At 48.2% G+C, this 18,916-nt stretch overlaps 1 protein-coding gene across 1 annotated transcript in view; it reads right to left on the bottom strand.

Annotated features, from left to right (window-relative positions):
* Positions 1–4,987: 4,987 nt before the first annotated feature.
* Positions 4,988–18,916, bottom strand: part of ZFPM1 (zinc finger protein, FOG family member 1) — a 168,031-nt gene continuing 154,102 nt past the window's right edge. The window contains exons 6-11 of the mRNA XM_075326224.1: positions 14,746–14,845; positions 14,445–14,654; positions 13,928–14,152; positions 11,549–11,644; positions 9,285–9,434; positions 4,988–8,572 (exon numbers count right to left, since the gene is read on the bottom strand). Of these exons, the coding sequence (XP_075182339.1) occupies positions 6,324–8,572; positions 9,285–9,434; positions 11,549–11,644; positions 13,928–14,152; positions 14,445–14,654; positions 14,746–14,845 (3,030 nt within the window). The 3' untranslated portion in view covers positions 4,988–6,323. The remainder of the gene's footprint in view (positions 8,573–9,284; positions 9,435–11,548; positions 11,645–13,927; positions 14,153–14,444; positions 14,655–14,745; positions 14,846–18,916) is intronic.

Below are 18,916 nucleotides of genomic sequence, written 5' to 3' on the forward strand. Positions count from 1 at the left end.
GGAAGCCTCAGATTGTACTCCCAAAAGCAAAACACAAAAATCCTTATTAAGCAAAAAAAACGCAGGGTCCTTGTTACCTTACTTGCATAACACAGTGCAGAGTCATTTCCTATCTGTCCCTAACTAAAAGTAGTGTGCACACTTAACTGCAGGTTTCAGCGTGGGGTACCTCGTCACCGTTGGGGCCCGTATTCCGCCGGCAGACACCTCTAAAGATCAGTCTTTGTCCCGTCTCTGTAATTTGCCCGTGCTGTCTGGCTCCTCGCTCCACATCCAGCCTTTCTTGGATCTGTGTCTTGGGGAGATGTCACGAACACTCAGGTACTTGGACCTTGTTCAGCAGGGCAGAATGCGGCCTTGCCTTCTTCAGCACGTCCGAACACACACACCTCAGCATAAACAGCTACCAAACAAAACTAGCTCCTCCTCACATCCTGTTCAGGACTGTACCAAGTAAATCAAGCAGCAGAGGTTTGTGCCCGCTGTTCTTTGTTTAGACAGCAGGTGGCAGCATAACAAAGGAAAAGTTCACAGTCTTCTAACCTATATATGTAAATGTTAACAGGTCTTACATACATACATATATATATATATATATATAACACTGTATATCCTTGTTACTAAACTCTCCCCTCTCCAATCCATTCTGAATTCCACAGCCGGGATCATTTTCCTCTCCAACCGCTTCACTGATGCCTCTGCTCTGTGCCAGTCATTGCATTGGTTGCCTATCCGCTACAGAGTCCAGTATAAACTTATTACTTTCACCCACAAAGCTCTCCACAGTTCTGCACCACCCTACATCTCCTCCTCATCTCGGTCTATCACCTACCCGTCCTCTTCACAGTTCTGCACCACCCTACATCTCCTCCCTCATCTATGTCTATCACCGATCCGTCCTCTCCACAGTTCTGCACCCCCCTACAATCACCTCCTCATCTATGTCTATCACCCTACTCGTCCTCTCCACAGTTCTGCACCGCCCTACATCTCCTCCCTCATCTATGTCTATCACCTACCCGTCCTCTCCACAGTTCTGCACCGCCCTACATCTCCTCCCTCATCTATGTCTATCACCTACCCGTCCTCGCCACAGTTCTGCACCGCCCTACATCTCCTCCCTCATCTATGTCTATCACCTACCCGTCCTCTCCAGTTCTGCACCCCCCTACATCACCTCCTCATCTATGTCTATCACCCTACTCGTCCTCTCCACAGTTCTGCACCACCCTACATCACCTCATCTATGTCACCTACCCGTCCTCTCCACAGTTTTGCATCGCCCTACATCTCCTCCCTCATCTTTGTCTATCACCCCACCTGTAATGACCCAAGACTGACATCTTCAATAATTCGAACCCCCCACCCCCATTCTCAAGATTTCTCCCGAGCTGTGCCAATGCTCTGGAACACACTACCAAGAACAATTTGATTAATGCCCAACGTCCACACCTTTAAGCGGGCCCTAAAAACGCATTTCTTTAAACTAACCTATCACCTCACCTCCCTCATCTAATCTAATCCCATTCTGCCCTTCATAAAATTTACTGCTAATTCTTGTCCTCTGTATGTTCTGATTCCATTCCTCTCCATGTATTTTTTGCTCTCTGTACCTGTATAAATTCTGGCTGGTGACCGGTCCACGCAGCTGGTTTTGAATCCCCTATTAAATCCATGGCTGGACCATATATGACAAGCTTTTCTCCCCCCATTCACCTTTTGTGCCTCCCCTATTTCCTCATAGACTGTAGCTTACGAGTGCGGCCCTCACTCCTCCTGGCATCTGAATTTTGTATTGTCTCATATTGTCTGTACATGTCCCCTCTGAATTGTACAGCGCTGCGGAATATGTTGGCGCTATATGTATCAGTATATATAGTTATTTTGCGGTGACTTATTGTGAAATTGCTCTTTTATTGCATTATTAATCTAACCTCCCATGGGTTGAAGGTGGTTTTTTGCTTCTTTAGGCTACATTCACACTTGCGTTCCAATTTCTACATCCTTTAAAACCAGATCATGTTCTCCCATGCGTCATCCACATTGCAGGCAGATTTTCTTCTCATCTGGTTTTTAAAATCTGGAGGTAGATGATCTGAACTTTTTTCATTGACACTTCGCAACGGTTTAGTTAAAACTGTCTGAAAATCAGATGTAAAATTTATGTCTTTTGTTTTTCACGGATTTTCATAGATCTACATGGCTTGATCTGTAATAATACTGATGAGAATAGGTTGTGCTCTCTTTAATGGAAGAGACACGGGTCCATTTTATTTATATTATTTTTACTGCTGTGAGAGATTTTATTACGCTTTGAGTTGGCTTTAAAAATGGAGCAAAAGAAAAAAACGGATATGTGAATGTAGCCAGAGGACGATTTTAGCATTGCACATTATGGGCACTGGTACGGAAAGTATTCAGACCCCTTTAAATTTTTCACTCTTTGTTTCATTGCAGCCATTTGGTAAATTCAAACAAAGTTGAATGTATACAAATGTATACTCTGCACCCCATCCCCCGTCGTGACAGAAAAAACCCCCAGAGATGTAGACATTTTTGCAAATTTTTTAAACAAGAAAAACTGAAATATCACATGGTCATAAGTATTCAGCCCCTTTGCTCAGTATATCACATGTTCATAAGTATTCAGCCCCTCTGCTCAGACACTCATATGTAAGTCACGCTGTCCATTTCCTTGTGATCCTCCTTGAGATGGTTCTTCTCCTTCGTTGGGGTCCAGTTGTGTGTAATTACACTGATAGGACGTGATTTAGAAAGGCGCACACCTGTCTATATAAGACCTCACAGCTCACACTGCATGTCACACCAAATGAGGATCATGAGGTCAAAGGGACTGCCCAAGGAGCTCAGAGACAGAATTGTGGCAAGGCACAGATCTGGCCAAGGTTACAAAAGAATTTCTGCAGTACTTAAGGTTCCTAAGAGCACAGTGGCCTCCATAATCCTTACATGGGAGAAGTTTGGGACCAGCAGAACTCTTCCTAGACCTGACCGTCCAGCCAAACTGAGCAATCGTGGGAGAAGAGCCTTGGGGAGAGAGGTAAAGAAGAACCTCAAGATCACTGCGGCTGAGCTCCAGAGATGCAGCAGGGAGATGGGAGAAAGTTCCTCAAAGTCAACTATCACTGCAGCCTCCACCAGTCGGGTATTTATGGCAGAGTGACCCGATGGAAGCCTCTCCTCAGTGCAAGACATATGCAAGCTGCATAGAGTTTGCAAAAAAAACCACATGAAGGACTCCCAGGCTATGAGAAATAAGATTCTCTGGTCTGATGAGATAAAGATAGAACTTTTGGTGATAATTCTAAGCGGTATGTGTGGAGAAAACCAGGCACTGCTCATCACCTGCCCAATACAATCCCCACAGTGAAGCATGGTGGTGGCAGCATCATGCTAAGGGGCACTGACAGGACGACTGGTTGCAATTGAAGAAAAGATGAATGCGGCCATGTACAGAGATATCCTGGAAGAAAACCTCTTCCAGATGCTCAGGACCTCAGACTTGGCCGAAGGTTCACCTTCCAACAAGACAATGACCCTAAGCACACGGCTAAAATAACAAAGGTTGTGGCTTCAGAACAACTCTGTGACCATTCTTTATCGGCCCAGCCAGAGCCCTGACCTAAACCCAATTAAGCATCTCTGGAGAGACCTTAAAATGGCGTCCACCAACATTCACTATCCGACCTGATGGAACTGGAGAGGATCTGCAAGGGAGGATGGCCGAGGATCCCCAAAATCCAGGATCCCAAATAGAATCATGGCTGTACTAGCTCAAAAGGGAGGGTGCCTCTATTCAATACTGAACAAAGGGGCTGAATACTTATGACCATGTGATATTTCAGTTTTTGTTGCTTTAAGAATTTGCAAAAATGTCTACATTTCTGTTTTTTTTTCTGTCAAGATGGGGTATGGGGTGTAGAGTGCACATTAATGAGAAAAAAATTAACTATTTACTAAATGGCTGCTATGAAACAAAGAGTGAAAAATTTAAAGGAGTCTGAATTCTTTCCATACCCACTGTAAGTCCCTGCAGGATCGTGGTTCTGAAGCTCTAGGAATGGAGTTAGGGGTACTTTGCACGCTGCGACATCGCTAGCCGATGCTAGCGATGCCGAGTGCGATAGTACCTGCCCCCGTCGCACATGCGATATCTTGTGATAGCTGCCGTAGCGAACATTATCGCTACGGCAGCTTCACACTCACTTACCTGCCCTGCGACGTCGCTCTGGCCGGCGACCCGACTCCTTCCTGAGGGGGCGGGTCGTGCGGTGCCACAGCGACGTCACACGGCAGGCAGCCAATAGAAGCAGAGGGGCGGAGATGAGCGGGACGTAAACATCCCGCCCACCTCCTTTCTTCCGCATAGCCGGTGGAGGCAGGTAGGAGATGTTCCTCGCTCCTGCGGCTTCATACACAGCGATGTGTGCTGCCGCAGGAGCGAGGAACAACATCGTATCTCCTATTGGTGTGACATTAGGAAAATGTCCGACACTACACAGATCACCGATTTACGACGCTTTTGCGATCGTTTATCGGCGCATCTAGGCTTTACACGTTGCGACATAGTTACCGGCGCCGGATGTGCGTCACTTTCAATTTAACCCCAACGATATCGCAGTAGCGATGTCGCAACGTGCAAAGTACCCCTTAGAGTCCTCAGATCCAGGATTTTTATTTGCAATGTCGAATTGGCGTTAAATAAAAAAATGTAAAAAAAACTAAAATAAAAGTTATGTTAAAAAATGGGAGTCGGATCCTCCAAGATCTGTTTTACCAAACCTCGTCCCACTGTGGAAACATTTTACCTTGGAACCTGATCAGTGGTCTGTCCACGTGCCACCGATATTGAGAAGCTGCTGTGGACTGGACCGCAGTGGCGGCACGAGAACGGATGAACACAAGGACAATGCGAGCTGGGGCGGTAATATACACAGGCTTTATTTCTGTACACAATTATACACACTTGTTAGTCACCAGAAATGTGTGTTTATTTGTAAATCAGTGCTCTCCGTATCTATATTAATATATAAATATATTTAAGGACTATTTTTAACACAATTGTTTTTTTTTTCTTCCAGTTTTCGTCATGTGTATAATGCCATGTAAAAAATATTAAAAAAAAAAAAAGTGGAGCAGGGATTGGAAGGCAAAGGGGGCAAAAACCAACCAGTTACCTGTAGATAGTGCTCGTTACCTTCCCTCCTCTGCGCTACCGTGGCGTCCTCCTACCGGTGACTCACAGGACGCAGCGCGATTTGTAAACTTTTAAGTGCCCCGATTTTTGACAAATGTGGAACGTTCCAAAATGCAGCACTCCCATTGGCTCTCCTCTCTATAAGGGTACACCAATTGCCTTCATATTTCAAGGGCCGGGGGCTTCTATTTAACATTTTTTTTTATGTAAACGGGGCGCTGCCGTGCTGCAGTACCTGAAAACCAAAGGTATAAAAGCAGCGTACAGTATCGGGATACAAACACTGACCTTGTGTAACCTAAGAAAAGTGGAAGGAGCGGTAAGGAACGGAGGAGCAGTGCTTCCCAGAAGAAAAAAAATCTGGACCTTAAGACCCCTCCGCCTCCCCCCCCATAGTATTTTTGCCAATTGTCTATAAGACCTGGGCCAAAGTGTTTCCTGTTCAAAACTTTAAAAAACAGTCTCATAGGTAAAACCTTCCCCCCCAATAAAATCTTCAATTTTGTTTATCTGGAAACAAAGGTTTCTTTTTTTATGAACTTTTCACTATAAAAGAAAAACAGATTTTTTTTTTTACTTAACTTTGCTTTAAATACATTTGAAAATAACTTATTAAAAAAAAAAGCAAAGATATTCCCTTCCCCCGCCCTGTAACAAAGACACACACGCACTTGTCTTCATTCGCTGTAACAGTTATTGTGCTTCACAATCGGGAGGCGTTCACGACACGGACCGGACTCTTACAGTTCTGAAATGCGTGGGAGATGGTAAGGACCGAAACGCGCGGGAGATGGTGGGGACCGAAACGCGCACTGTCATCACTGAACGGATCAGAGGAGCACCCTGTGTATCCTCTCCATGGGCAGCGCACCCAGATACCCTCTTAGGGTATTCTCTCTATAGAGTCTTGTTAAATAGAGCGGCGGCCATGTTTTCTTGAGGTGTCAATATGACAGCGAATCCTTTTTTACTAGTTTGCTAATCGTGTGGCTGCACTTGAAATAGCAAAGACGCCTCGAGGAGTCACAACGACCCGAAGTGTCCCGGGATCACTCAGTCACTTTAGTGCTTTATGACAGATTCAAGCAAAGTCTCCAGACCCAGGTTATTTGACGTGCTCGGCTGCGTGCGATGAACAGTAGTATTTTTTGTGGGCGATGAATGTGGACAGGCTGCTGAACTTGATGTTACAGAGACGACAGTACCGGTGGTTGCCATTCGGTAATGGAGTAGCCAGACCGGGCTTGGGAGGTTGCATTGCTTTGTCCCCAGGTAGGAGGGCGAGAGTGGTTGCCCTGAGTCCATCTTCTCTTCGTGTTTCTATCAAAGAATTTAGAGGGAGGGCTGGAGAGTTTGGCAGCAGGGGTCTGGGGGTGCTGGTTAACACTGGTCGCGGAGTGGAGTTGGAAACGGGACTACCATTGGCAGAGGACGATGGTGAGGAGCCATCTTTGCTGTTTGTATTTTCTCTTGGCATTTGCAATGGAGAAGCGGATGACACCGGAGGACTGGGCAAGCTGCCCTCTGACACCGTACTTGGTTGTGCCCGTGTGGGTAGGATCACTTCCATGAATGTGCCTTGTAGGCGGTGACCTGGGGTGGCTTTTGCCAAGAGCAAACCATGGACACTTCTGAAATGTTCAAGTAAGTCTCCTCGGATGATGACATTGGGAGGGCAGTACGGGCAGGAGGCCGTAGACGATGGCAAAGGCTCTGCAGCGGGGGAATACTGCAGGATGGGTTTAGTGTCTGGAATGGAGCTAAAGGGCACAGCGATAGACTGGGTGGACTCGCTCACAGATCCCGGACTCTGTCTCTCTACTTTCACCTTCACTGTGTCATCCCCCATCTTTGCAGTTGTGTTGACTGGATTTTTAATCTTATGAAGTTGTTGCAAAGCCTTATGCTGTAATGGAGCAGCGGGGCAAGAAAACTTCTTGTGTGCCAGGTAGCTTTCGAGGCTGTTAAAGCTGAGACGGCACGCGGTGCACTCATGGTAGTCTGTTAATGGGACCACTGCTGCGGCCGGAGATGGCACCGGAGCTTCAACCAGAAGACGAGGTTTCTTGCTCAAGTCTATTGGCCCATCAGACGCATCGGGGCTGGAGCTCGGGGAGGGTACGGCGGGAGCTGCGATGAGGCCTTGTATGAGGGGCAGCGCTTCTATCCTGTTTAGTGGAAGCAATGCTGATGGAGTCACCTCTGCAGGGGCCATGCCATGGATTTCGTAAAGCTTTCTTCTTTTGCGTGTGCGCGGGGTGGGCTGAGGGGTGTACGGTGGCCCTGGCTTGTTTATGCCAGTCCGGCGAAGGGGAGGATCATGGCGCGAGGCACAGTAGTAACGTTTGTGGACCACATAGGTGTCGTGTCTGCTGAATCGGATGTTGCATGCCTCACACACAGTGCGGGTTGGATCTTCATCTGTATCATCTAAAGAGCTTGGACTCTGACTGCCCTCACTGACGTGCCCGCTGCCCGTGGGTTCACTCTCTGTGCCTGCACCCTCTTCGACTTTAACGGTTATCACAGGGGCACCACTTTCACCTACAGCTTCTTCCTTGGGTGGGACAGTCCCTTGGTCATCAACGGCCGGTAAAGCAGAAGTGCCAGGAGCCACTGTGGCTCGTACTGGTGTCACTTTAATTTTACGGCCCCCGGTCGGGCTCTCGTCTGACACGTGCCTCCCTGAGCAGTAAAGTCTCTTGTGCACAAAAAAATTATTGATATTATTAAAGGTTATTTCACACTCAAAACAAGTAGCGCCCTTGGGTGCTGCATTCCCTGAAAAGCCAGCCGGGCTAACAGCTTGCCCTTGTTTCAGCCGGCTGTGGACCAGCTCCGACATTTTTGCCAGGATCTCTGACGCTTGTGGTACAATGGCAGGGGCTGCTTCATGTCCAAAGACATAGTGTGGCATGATGACTGTGCCACCGCCGGCTGCTGCTCCGGACTCATTGGGGACAGGGCTAGACCCCGGCGTGGGACTCGAGATTTCAGTCTTTATTTTGACTGTTGGGGATGGCATTAGTGTGGTTGCGTCTGTGGTCTCAGAGCTGGCAGCGCCAGGCTCGCTGATGGGCATCAGCGCTTCTGGTTCCTCTTTAATTTTGATTTTGAGAAGAGGTTCTTCACTCCCGGACAGAGATGAGACCGGAGATGTAGCGTCACCATTTTTTAGGACTTCGGGTGGCTGCTCTCTTTCCGGCTCAGGAGGGGACTGAACGGACTGTGTGGTGATGGGGATGGGGGATGTAGTGTGCAGGATGGCGTGCTGCTGAAGGCTGGTCAGTCCGTCCGCCAAAAATCCACACAAGCTGCACTTTAGGAGACCGGAGGATGAGCTCGGATTAATTACTGTGGAAATAAAAGAAAACATCATTACCAAGAGAGAAACGACTGACACCAAGAATATGTAAGAAAGCATTAACTATCGCTCCTAACAAAGTATTCTGCCAGTACGGGGCCGCCAACACTACTCCATAGTTTATATCCCTGATCGAGCATCGTGGAGGGGTGGACACCGGCCGCAGGCGTCACTGGAGGTCCTATGTGACACCACAGTGATTGTGGGGGGGCGGAAAAGCTTCTGCACTTACCGACACTCATCACAATAATGATTAGTACAGCGGAAATGGCTGATAACTGAGAACAATACACTGCATCTAACTGAATTGAGACAAGATGGTCTGTAAAAATCTTCTGGGAGTAAATGAAAGATGGCTTAACTTCAAGGTGCCCATACACATTGGATGAAAACAACAATTTTAGCAGGACTGGCCACCCATATAATGAGTATGGTGTCCAGACTCTCCCGTGATGGTAGATGTCTGGGTTGGGCTGTTAGATTTCAACATGTCTGATCCTTTGCTCACAAGAGATAAGCCTCCAGATGTGTTCGGTGTTGGGGAAAATGTGCATAATTGTGCGTTTGTATGGAAGGACTACATGGATCTAGAGAAATATATGAACTGACAGGTATCCAAGTTGTATAGCTGCGTTTAAAGGGGCTGTCTAGATCTATATCGTCCACTCCTATAGACCTAGCGACAATACTCTGGACACGTACCAGAGTTTCCAGGCTTGACGGTAGGAAGCGTTTTAACAACGGGAAACACATCAACCTTGGATCCCGGTTGGCAAATCATGTGATTGGTGACCAGGTGGCTGTAGAGGATGTCGCGGGTGGTGGAAATGAAGCCGCATCCGTGGCACACACCTAGGAAAAGATGGAGGAAATTTAGAAAGGACGCTCTGCACTCGGTTATTACATGTCAGTGATGGGCGGTCATCACAGAAACGGATTCTAACAAATTTACATAGGTAAAATTGGTTCATCTAACATGTGATAGTCCGGCACAAAACTGTCTAGAAAATGACAGAATGGAGGTAGAAAGAAATGTCAGTAACTGAATGTCCACAGAGCATGACCGGCAGATCCCAAGGAGATCACAGCAGATCACATGGAGTTTACTTCCTCTACGGTCTCGTTCAGATGTCATATTTTTTCTTGTATGCAAAAACATATCAAACGCCAACAGTGTTTTGTCAGTGTGTCTGGTCTTGCAATCGGCATTTGGTCAGCGCGTCCAGTCTTGCAATCGGCATTTGGTCAGGGCGTCCAGTCTTGCAATCGGCATTTGGTCAGGGCATCCAGTCTTGCAATCGGCATTTGGTCAGCGCGTCCAGTCTTGCAATCGGCATTTGGTCAGGGCATCCAGTCTTGCAATCGGCATTTGGTCAGGGCATCCAGTCTTGCAATCGGCATTTGGTCTGAGCGACCGGTCTTGCAATCGGCATTTGGTCAGGGCATCCGGTCTTGCAATCGGCATTTGGTCAGGGCGTCCGGTCTTGCAATCGGCATTTGGTCAGGGCGTCCGGTCTTGCAATCGGCATTTGGTCAGGGCGTCCGGTCTTGCAATCGGCATTTGGTCAGGGCGTCCGGTCTTGCAATCGGCATTTGGTCAGCGCGTCCGGTCTTGCAATCGGCATTTGGTCTGAGCGACCGGTCTTGCAATCGGCATTTGGTCAGGGCGTCCGGTCTTGCAATCGGCATTTGGTCAGCGCGTCCGGTCTTGCAATCGGCATTTGGTCAGGGCATCCGGTCTTGCAATCGGCATTTGGTCAGGGCGTCCAGTCTTGCAATCGGCATTTGGTCAGCGCGTCCAGTCTTGCAATCGGCATTTGGTCAGCGCGTCCAGTCTTGCAATCGGCATTTGGTCAGCGCGTCCAGTCTTGCAATCGGCATTTGGTCAGCGCGTCCAGTCTTGCAATCGGCATTTGGTCAGCGCGTCCAGTCTTGCAATCGGCATTTGGTCAGCGCGTCCAGTCTTGCAATCGCGATTTGGTCGGCAAGCACAGTCTTGCAATCGGCATTTGGTCAGCGCATCCAGTCTTGCAATCGGCATTTGGTCAGCGCATCTGGTCTTGTAATCGCGATTTGGTCAGGGCATCTGGTCTTGCAATCGCGATTTGGTCAGGGCATCTGGTCTTGCAATCGCGATTTGGTCGGCGCATCCGATCTTAAAATTGGCAAACAAGAACACAGGGCTGCAAAGCCCAGCATAGATTATAATGAACGTCTGACTGAGCCTTACAAATGCCAACTCCCCCACCCAAAGTGCCACCAATAACTGCTGAGGGCAGAGACTGTCTCCAAGCCAGGTCCTCAGGAACATCTTGGATCTTCATAGAGAAAGTAAAAGTCTTTAAATCTGCCATTATCAACCAATAAGGTCGGTGATCAGGAGTAAACAATGTAACTGGACCGTGCAGCATCTGCAGCAGGATTAGGCCATGTTTCAATTAGCAAAAAAAATTGTTTTTTTTTCCGGTGCATTTTTGCTGCAGTTGTTCACCCAAAAAAGACCCAAACAAGAGCAATCTGCTTTGATTATTGTGTTTTTGCTGCATCTTCCGCTGTTCAATGTGGTTTTGGTGCAGATCTGACACTGATTTTAACCTATTTCTTATTTGTACTTAAAGCAATTGGGTTTTTTTTTAATGTATTTTTTTTCAGGCTCCATTCTGAAGCTTTAACACTAGAAGTCCCACAGAGGGGTCATTTAACATTTCTACCATTGGAACCCTATGGAGCTCGAAATTCCTGGGACTTGTAGTGTTAAAGGAAAAAAACAAAAAAAAACAAACCACACAATTTACACAATTTAATATTCATAGGATGTACTGATGTAGCAGAGATTGAGGTGTGGATATACACAGGCTGACCCAGTGACCTAGCACCATGCACAATGGTCGAATGTCCAGATCACCTCTGCTACAGCGCCCTCTGGTGGACACCACATGATTTGCCCGTTACGTGACATCACTTACCGTTCAGCGTGTCGGTGTGAACCTTCAGGTGACGTTCACAGTTCGCCTTGGTGGTGAACGCGGACAGACAGATCAGGCACACGAACGGTCTCTCGCCTGTGTAAAGATAAGCGTCTGGGTTATTTAGCCTCTCGCTGCAGCACCTTGGGCTCCTCGTTATCACAAAGCGATACTAGCCACTTGTGCTAATAGAGAGGAGTGCGCTGCACTCTGATTAAGATGGCGAGATAACGTCCTATGATGCTATTAATCTGAAGGGGATACTTTGAACAAATGGATTGGAGCCTATTATAAAACAGTAGAGGCGGCAGATTAAATATCTCCCTCTCCGGAGCGCAAAATACTTCTCAGATCAGATGGTTGCAACGAGAAGCTTTACATTAACCCCCTGGTTGCTAAATGCCGGTCACATGGCGTCAGGACAGCTAAGGGTTAAGCACATTTCGAGGAGCAGGAATTGTCTTATTCTGTGATCTGGAGATAAGCGGCGCACCGGATCCTTAATTCACCTGAATTCCTTCATTCTGCGCCGCTGATGACAGGGTTTCCTTATCGGCGCTCGAGTGTATGGAGATATTGTTGTTTTATTTGGTCTCTTCCAGAGCAATGCCTAAAATAAGCCTAAAATGCAGATTTTTTTTTTCCCTTTTATTTACTGTTCGTTACAATGTATCAGTCCGGAGTGCAGGATACAACTGTAACAAACCCTCAGCTCTTTAGATCAGGACAGGTTTTTAGCATCTAAGTATAGTTTGTCCACTAATGGCCTCAGGATGCAGCAAAAAAATAAAACCGTTATACTTCCCTCCAGGATAGGAGCAGTTTTTCCAATCTCAGTGCTGCCCCCCATCGGTCACCTGACAATGTCACGGTCAGGATCCAGGTCTGTATTGGCCGCTGTGGCTTGATTATTTCACCCACCTCCTGCTAGTGATAGTTTATGCTCTGCGGCCTGTGTTACTGGCTCTGGTGAGTTACCTGATCTGTCAACTACCTTGTTCTGACCCATACTTTCCTCGTTTGTCCGTCTGTCCCGGTCCCTGACTACCCGCTTCGGTCTACTGTGTACCCTTTCCTGTCTGTCTTATCCTGGTCCTCCACCTTTGTTTGTACTTGGACTTCCCGGCTTCTGACCCTTGGCTGTCACCTGACCACTAATTGATTATCCCTGTGCTATTGATGAGACCTCCTGCTGCAGACCTGGTTAACTGACTACTCTACTGCCCTCTGGTGTGAATGTCAGTTATGCTTTGGCTGCTGGGTGGCTCCCTCTTGTGGCCAGGAATGGTTTGGACAGAGCCGGTTATCATTGTCCTGTAGCTCACCAGCCTTTTCATCTTGCTTCTGACCACATCTACCCCAGATAAGTGCTTGACTCTTTCTTATGTTGTTTTTGTTCTTTTGTTCTTATCTGGGTTGTCAATTATTGTGGTTATTGTCAGTTTATTTGCAGGCAGGAATCTTCCCTCTCAGTTGCTTAGCTGGGAAGTTCCCTGTAGCTATGTTTGGAGTATTGCTCCTATAAGTCCATGTGTTTGTTTCCTCTTGAATTTGTAACTGTTCCTGTTTTCTGTTAATTGGTTTGACAAGAGCACCTGATATAGGACAGAGTGCAGATCGTGCGATCTGAGGACCTTTTTGTACTATCAGGTATTTGGGTTTTTGTAGGGTTTTTCTCTAGCCATCATCAGCCCCTTTCCTATCCTTTCCTATTTAGTTAGTTGGGCCTCACCTTTGCTAATCCTATCCTCCATCTGTGTATTGTATTTTCCTATATCACTGTAGTCTTTGAATGTAGGGGGCTTGCTATACCTTTGCGGTCTATTTCTGAGGCAGAGAGTTATTCATCTTTCCTTCCTTTAGGATAGCTAGTTCTCCGGCTGGGTTCACGGTGCACAGGATGTTAGTTCACCCCTCGGCTACTTCTAGTGTTGATGGTTAGTAAGGGGATGGCGGCCAGATTAGTTGCCAATGCTCTTGTCAACTTTTTGCCAATGACCTATTCTGATCTTCCATGGTTCCGGATCATAACAGTTTGCCTGCTAACTGCACTCTGAAGCTACACTGCTTGTAGCTTCAGCATCTCCCTCAGTACAGTGTGATAGTCACACAGCCGCTAATCAGGTCACAGGACCATCAAGGGGGCACAGTGCTGAGATCGGAAGAATGGCACCAGCCCAGGGATATTAATCAGGGTTTGTCTAACCCTTTATGATTTAGATTAGGGTTTTGATTTATTTTTTTTTTGGGGGGGGGGGGGGGGTTCGGCATGTATCCTGCAGATATGCCATGAATAGAGTAAATTCTTGACCCCTGTAGATCTGCAAACAAATTCCAATCAAAGTGGAGAAATCTGCATTGATGTCTTCTGCTACTTACCACTGTGACTCCTCATGTGAATCTCCAGGGAGCTCGCACTTGGGCAGCTTTTCTTACACTGGGGAAAAGGACATATCCGCTCATTGGGGTAGGAGTCTTTGGGCTTTTCTTCGACCGACGGAGAGGTGGAGTTCTGCCGGCTGGCGCAGTAATACATGAGGTGCGCCTGCAGATTGCGCTCGCTGCGATACCAGATGCCACAGTCCTTACAGGGAAACACGTCCTCTGGAATAGACAGAAGATGTCAGGAGGGAAGGAGTAAAGCAACTAAAATGGAAAAATCTGCATAAGGACAGTAGACGACAATGATGCAGCACACGATCCCAGAATACAAAATTCATCATTACCGGCAGTACACCGCCCCACGCCAACAGGAGACGTGCTGCCGATAACATGCCAGATATGGGAACAGGACGATTGTATTAGACAATGGTTTTGTGCATTCCAAAATAGTGATGGAATGATGTCACGAGACCCTGATGACATCACTGGTGTGTGGCGATAGGCAACAACTTACTGTTCACAACCGCCGTGGCCAATATCGCAGCCATTCCGGCTTGTTGGGGGAGCAGGGGGAATTCTGTGTGGGTGGGGGTCTCCTGGGAGGGTTCGTAGGGCTCCTCTTTTACTTTGAAGTTGAGGATGCCCTGAGGCTCGGCCATGAGGAACGCTCTGACGACATCCCCTTGCTGTATGTCTTGTGACGTCTTGCACCAGATCTGGTCACCTGGACATGGAGGTTACAGGGGTAAAAGGTTTAGAGAGTGCTGGGATTGGAGGCACTGACCTTCACGTGTTACGGGGCCTGAATCTCTCACCTTTACGGTATATAACGGAGTTGGCTTCTAGTTCACAAGGGACCAGAGTCAGGTTCCTTAGCCAGCAGTCACTGTCCACTTCCAGAGACAGGGAGGTGTTCTACAAAGACAGGAGAGAGGTGGTTACAAAATCCGGAAATAAACCCCATAGACTGCCATTCCAGTGTGTGGCCACCAGGTGGCGCTCTCCCCCTTCGGTTGCAGATCTCGCTGCTCGGAGCGTCGTTATTCGTTACTGTGACTTATCAGACGATTGGAGTGTTATTCTGACAAATGTCACTTTGTGAGGGACGTAATGCACTCAGATGCTTTCTGCACCCAGTTTCATGCTGTCAGCGGCTGCAATGACCTCATCAATGGGCTGTACAGTGCTTGTCTGCGCGACCATGCTGCATATACAGGCGCACACTACTGAAAATTACACACCATGCGGATTTTAGGCTTCAAATCACTTTTACAGGAAATCTTAAAAAAATGGCGACAAGCCTGTTGCGTCCGTCGCTAATGGCCACGGCAGCGAATTCTACAAGTACGAGCAGGATAATGATATTTGCAGAAGGGATCCGATGGGTTAAACGTCATAAAAACCATTTGGACCGTAAACATTTCAGCACTGCAGAAGATGGCAACCCCATGAGCCCTGCGGCTTCCCGTAGAAACCTCTCCGCTCAGGACCGAGTCCTTCCATGTCTCTAATGAATATTAATGAGCGCAGAGAAAGAGAAATTAATCTGCCTGATCCTCAGATGGCTGCGTCAGTAACGATATGAAATCTAATTATTCCTTCCAATATTTCTAAGACCCTCGAACAGAGAGCGCTGGCGCTAGTCAGCTCTGGCTTATCGCTGCGATGGGCCGCGTGTTCCCGGCACGATAAAGAGCCGGGCACTGCTGATGATGCAGAAAAGCCCTCATTGTCATACACGAGCGGCTGCCGCCTTCACCTTCCCCTGGTGCTGCTCAAAATGCATTATACCAAGTCCGGCGGCCGTGATGTCACAAGCAATTAGGAAGAACGGGGGTGAAAAATAGTTCTCGGAGCTCGGAAGAGACTTGTTAGCATCAGCGGGGATTCTGAAAGTATAATATCATTCATTCTGATATAAAGGTGGCGCACCATGGAGACAAGGGATCCTGGTATTACGGGGCGTTATAGGGGTGCAATGCCGCCCCCCACGATGGCCACATGTCATGTAGGATGCAGATGTGTCTGCCGGCAAATAGTGGGACCTTTCATAATGGACATTATTGTGACTGTGTCTAGTAAACACGAAAGAGTTCACTAGTTTACTATGAGACTGTGATGACTAGGTGGTGCTAGACACTATTTGTATGCAGTAAATGGAGAGGTAGTCAGGCAGGCCGAGGTCATAAACCAAGAGGGCACGACAGTACATGGGGGGCAGACAAAGACGAGGTCAGGATACAAGCCGAAGGTCATACATACAGAATACAGGGAGCAGATGGGGACGTGGTCAGGAGGAAGTCCGAGGTCGGAAGCCAGGAAGTTACAATAGAAACAGGGGAGGACAGGTAGAGACCGGTAAAAAACAGTCCGGAGTGGAGAGACTAAGATCTAAACATTGAGCACCACGGGAACCAACAGCACAACTGTAAACAGGAAGTACGACTGGGGGCGTCCTGAGCTAACACACTCCCTAATGAAGAAGAGCAATCACCGGGAACGAGAAGCATCTGCGAGAGCATCTACCAGGACCAGTGTGAAACCCTGTCCTATGAACAACCAGCAGATAATTCATCCAGCAAAATGCTCTGCAATATATACTGGCTCTGCAGGAGAATATATCAGAACAATACAGAATGTTCTGCACATCAGAATCGTGGTAAGACAAGGGGAACAGCTTTTTCTTAGGGGCATCCTTTGAGGCACATGGACGAGGACAGTGATGCTTTGCCCGGAATTCCCTAGGCACGTCTGTCACTTATTGTCCGTCACGCTAGGACGTTGCAGGGGCCCAGTAAGTAGCAGAGGCGCCCCAGATGACTGTCCGTATATAGTGGGCTCAGAATTGAACACCGCCCTGGTCCATGGAAGGTCGTACGAGACGCCAGACCAGGGTAGTATGAATCTTTCTGCCCATCTCCACACACAGGAGCCTTGGAGGGATGGAAAAATCCTTCCTCGGCATGCAGGAGCGTCGTACGGTGAAGCTGTATCTTTAAACCTTCCCCCCATCTCAATGTCTGTGACAAGATGTGTTGTTTTCTTCTGAAACAAAGAGGTCAGTGTCTCTGCTCTGAACTTTGCTTGATACCATCAGAAACTCTATCTAGACTGCATCCGCTGCGCCGCGGCTTATCCATGGAAGGGGCTCCTAAAGCCTGGCACAGTTTCCAGGAGCGCTGCAGAGGATGACCCGGAGGGAGGGGCACGGCCTATTTACTTACATCTAGGGTGACTACAAAAAATTGAAGTTCTGCAGCTTCATTAGCAATAGATAAAGTTATTACTCCCAATTCTGTGCCCCCTACGGCACCGCTTCATCAGACTACACCATTCATCGATAGCGGGTGCAATGCAAAGCACGTTGTGCCAAAACACAGCCACAGTCATCCCCCACCCGATACAGGAACCGGAGAGGTAGTGTGTACGGCTGATTTGGGGAGGCTTTTTTCACCTATTTAAAGGTTTGCAATGAGATCAGAAGCAAAATAGGGAAAAAATGTCCAGTTGAAAAGAATATCAAGCACCAGACCCTCCGGTCCAAAACATATTGCTTGCAATAAATAGCAGAAGGAGCCATTCAGATTTTAGCGGAGGCCCCCAATGATCTATATAAGAACAAGTAACACCCAAAAATGTAATGCCAAAAAGTGTCTCATGTGCCATGTGGGGCATCGGCCACACCACACAAATCTGCAGCCAATGCTATGCCACAAAATGGAAATTAAATAGATTCTCTAAATTACGAGGTTTTTTTGCAATTTATCCACAGCACAGACCTCCTGCTGTGGACTGCACTAAACTAGGCACCGTCCTGATCTGCCCTGGTGTACAATCCTAGGACGCTCGCTCCGCACTGATCTGACCTGGTGTACAATCCTAGGACGCTCGCTCCGCACTGATCTGACCTGGTGTACAATCCTAGGACGCTCGCTCCGCACTGATCTGACCTGGTGTACAATCCTAGGACGCTCGCTCCGCACTGATCTGACCTGGTGTAAGATCCTAGGACGCTCGCTCCGCACTGATCTGACCTCGTGTAAGATCCTAGGACGCTCGCTCCGCACTGATCTGACCTGCTGTAAGATCCTAGGACGCTCGCTCCACACTGATCTGACCTGGTGTAAGATCCTAGGATGCTCGCTCCGCACTGATCTGCCCTGGTGTAAGATCCTAGGACGCTCGCTCCGCACTGATCTGACCTGGTGTAAGATCCTAGGACGCTCGCTCTGCACTTATCTGCCCTGGTGTAAGATCCTAGGATGCTCGCTCCGCACTGATCTGCCCTGGTGTAAGATCCTAGGACGCTCGCGCCGCACTGATCTGCCCTGGTGTAAGATCCTAGGACGCTCGCTCCGCACTGATCTGCCCTGGTGTAAGATCCTAGGATGCTCGCTCCGCACTGATCTGCCCTGGTGTAAGATCCTAGGACGCTCGCTCCGCACTGATTTGACCTGGTGTAAGATCCTAGGACGCTCGCTCTGCACTTATCTGCCCTGGTGTAAGATCCTAGGATGCTCGCTCCGCACTGATCTGCCCTGGTGTAAGATCCTAGGACGCTCGCTCCGCACTGATCTGCCCTGGTGTAAGATCCTAGGACCCTCGCTCCGCACTGATCTGCCCTGGTGTAAGATCCTAGGACGCTCGCTCCGCACTGATCTGCCCTGGTGTAAGATCCTAGGACGCTCGCTCCGCACTGATTTGACCTGGTGTAAGATCCTAGAACGCTCGCTCTGCACTTATCTGCCCTGGTGTAAGATCCTAGGATGCTCGCTCCGCACTGATCTGCCCTGGTGTAAGATCCTAGGACGCTCGCTCCGCACTGATCTGACCTGGTGTAAGATCCTAGGACGCTCGCTCCGCACTGATCTGCCCTGGTGTAAGATCCTAGGACCCTCGCTCCGCACTGATCTGACCTGGTGTAAGATCCTAGGACGCTCGCTCCGCACTGATCTGACCTAGTGTAAGATCCTAGGATGCTCGCTC

This window comes from Anomaloglossus baeobatrachus, chromosome 10 (genome assembly GCF_048569485.1).
Source record: "Anomaloglossus baeobatrachus isolate aAnoBae1 chromosome 10, aAnoBae1.hap1, whole genome shotgun sequence".
Lineage (NCBI taxonomy): Eukaryota > Metazoa > Chordata > Amphibia > Anura > Aromobatidae > Anomaloglossus > Anomaloglossus baeobatrachus.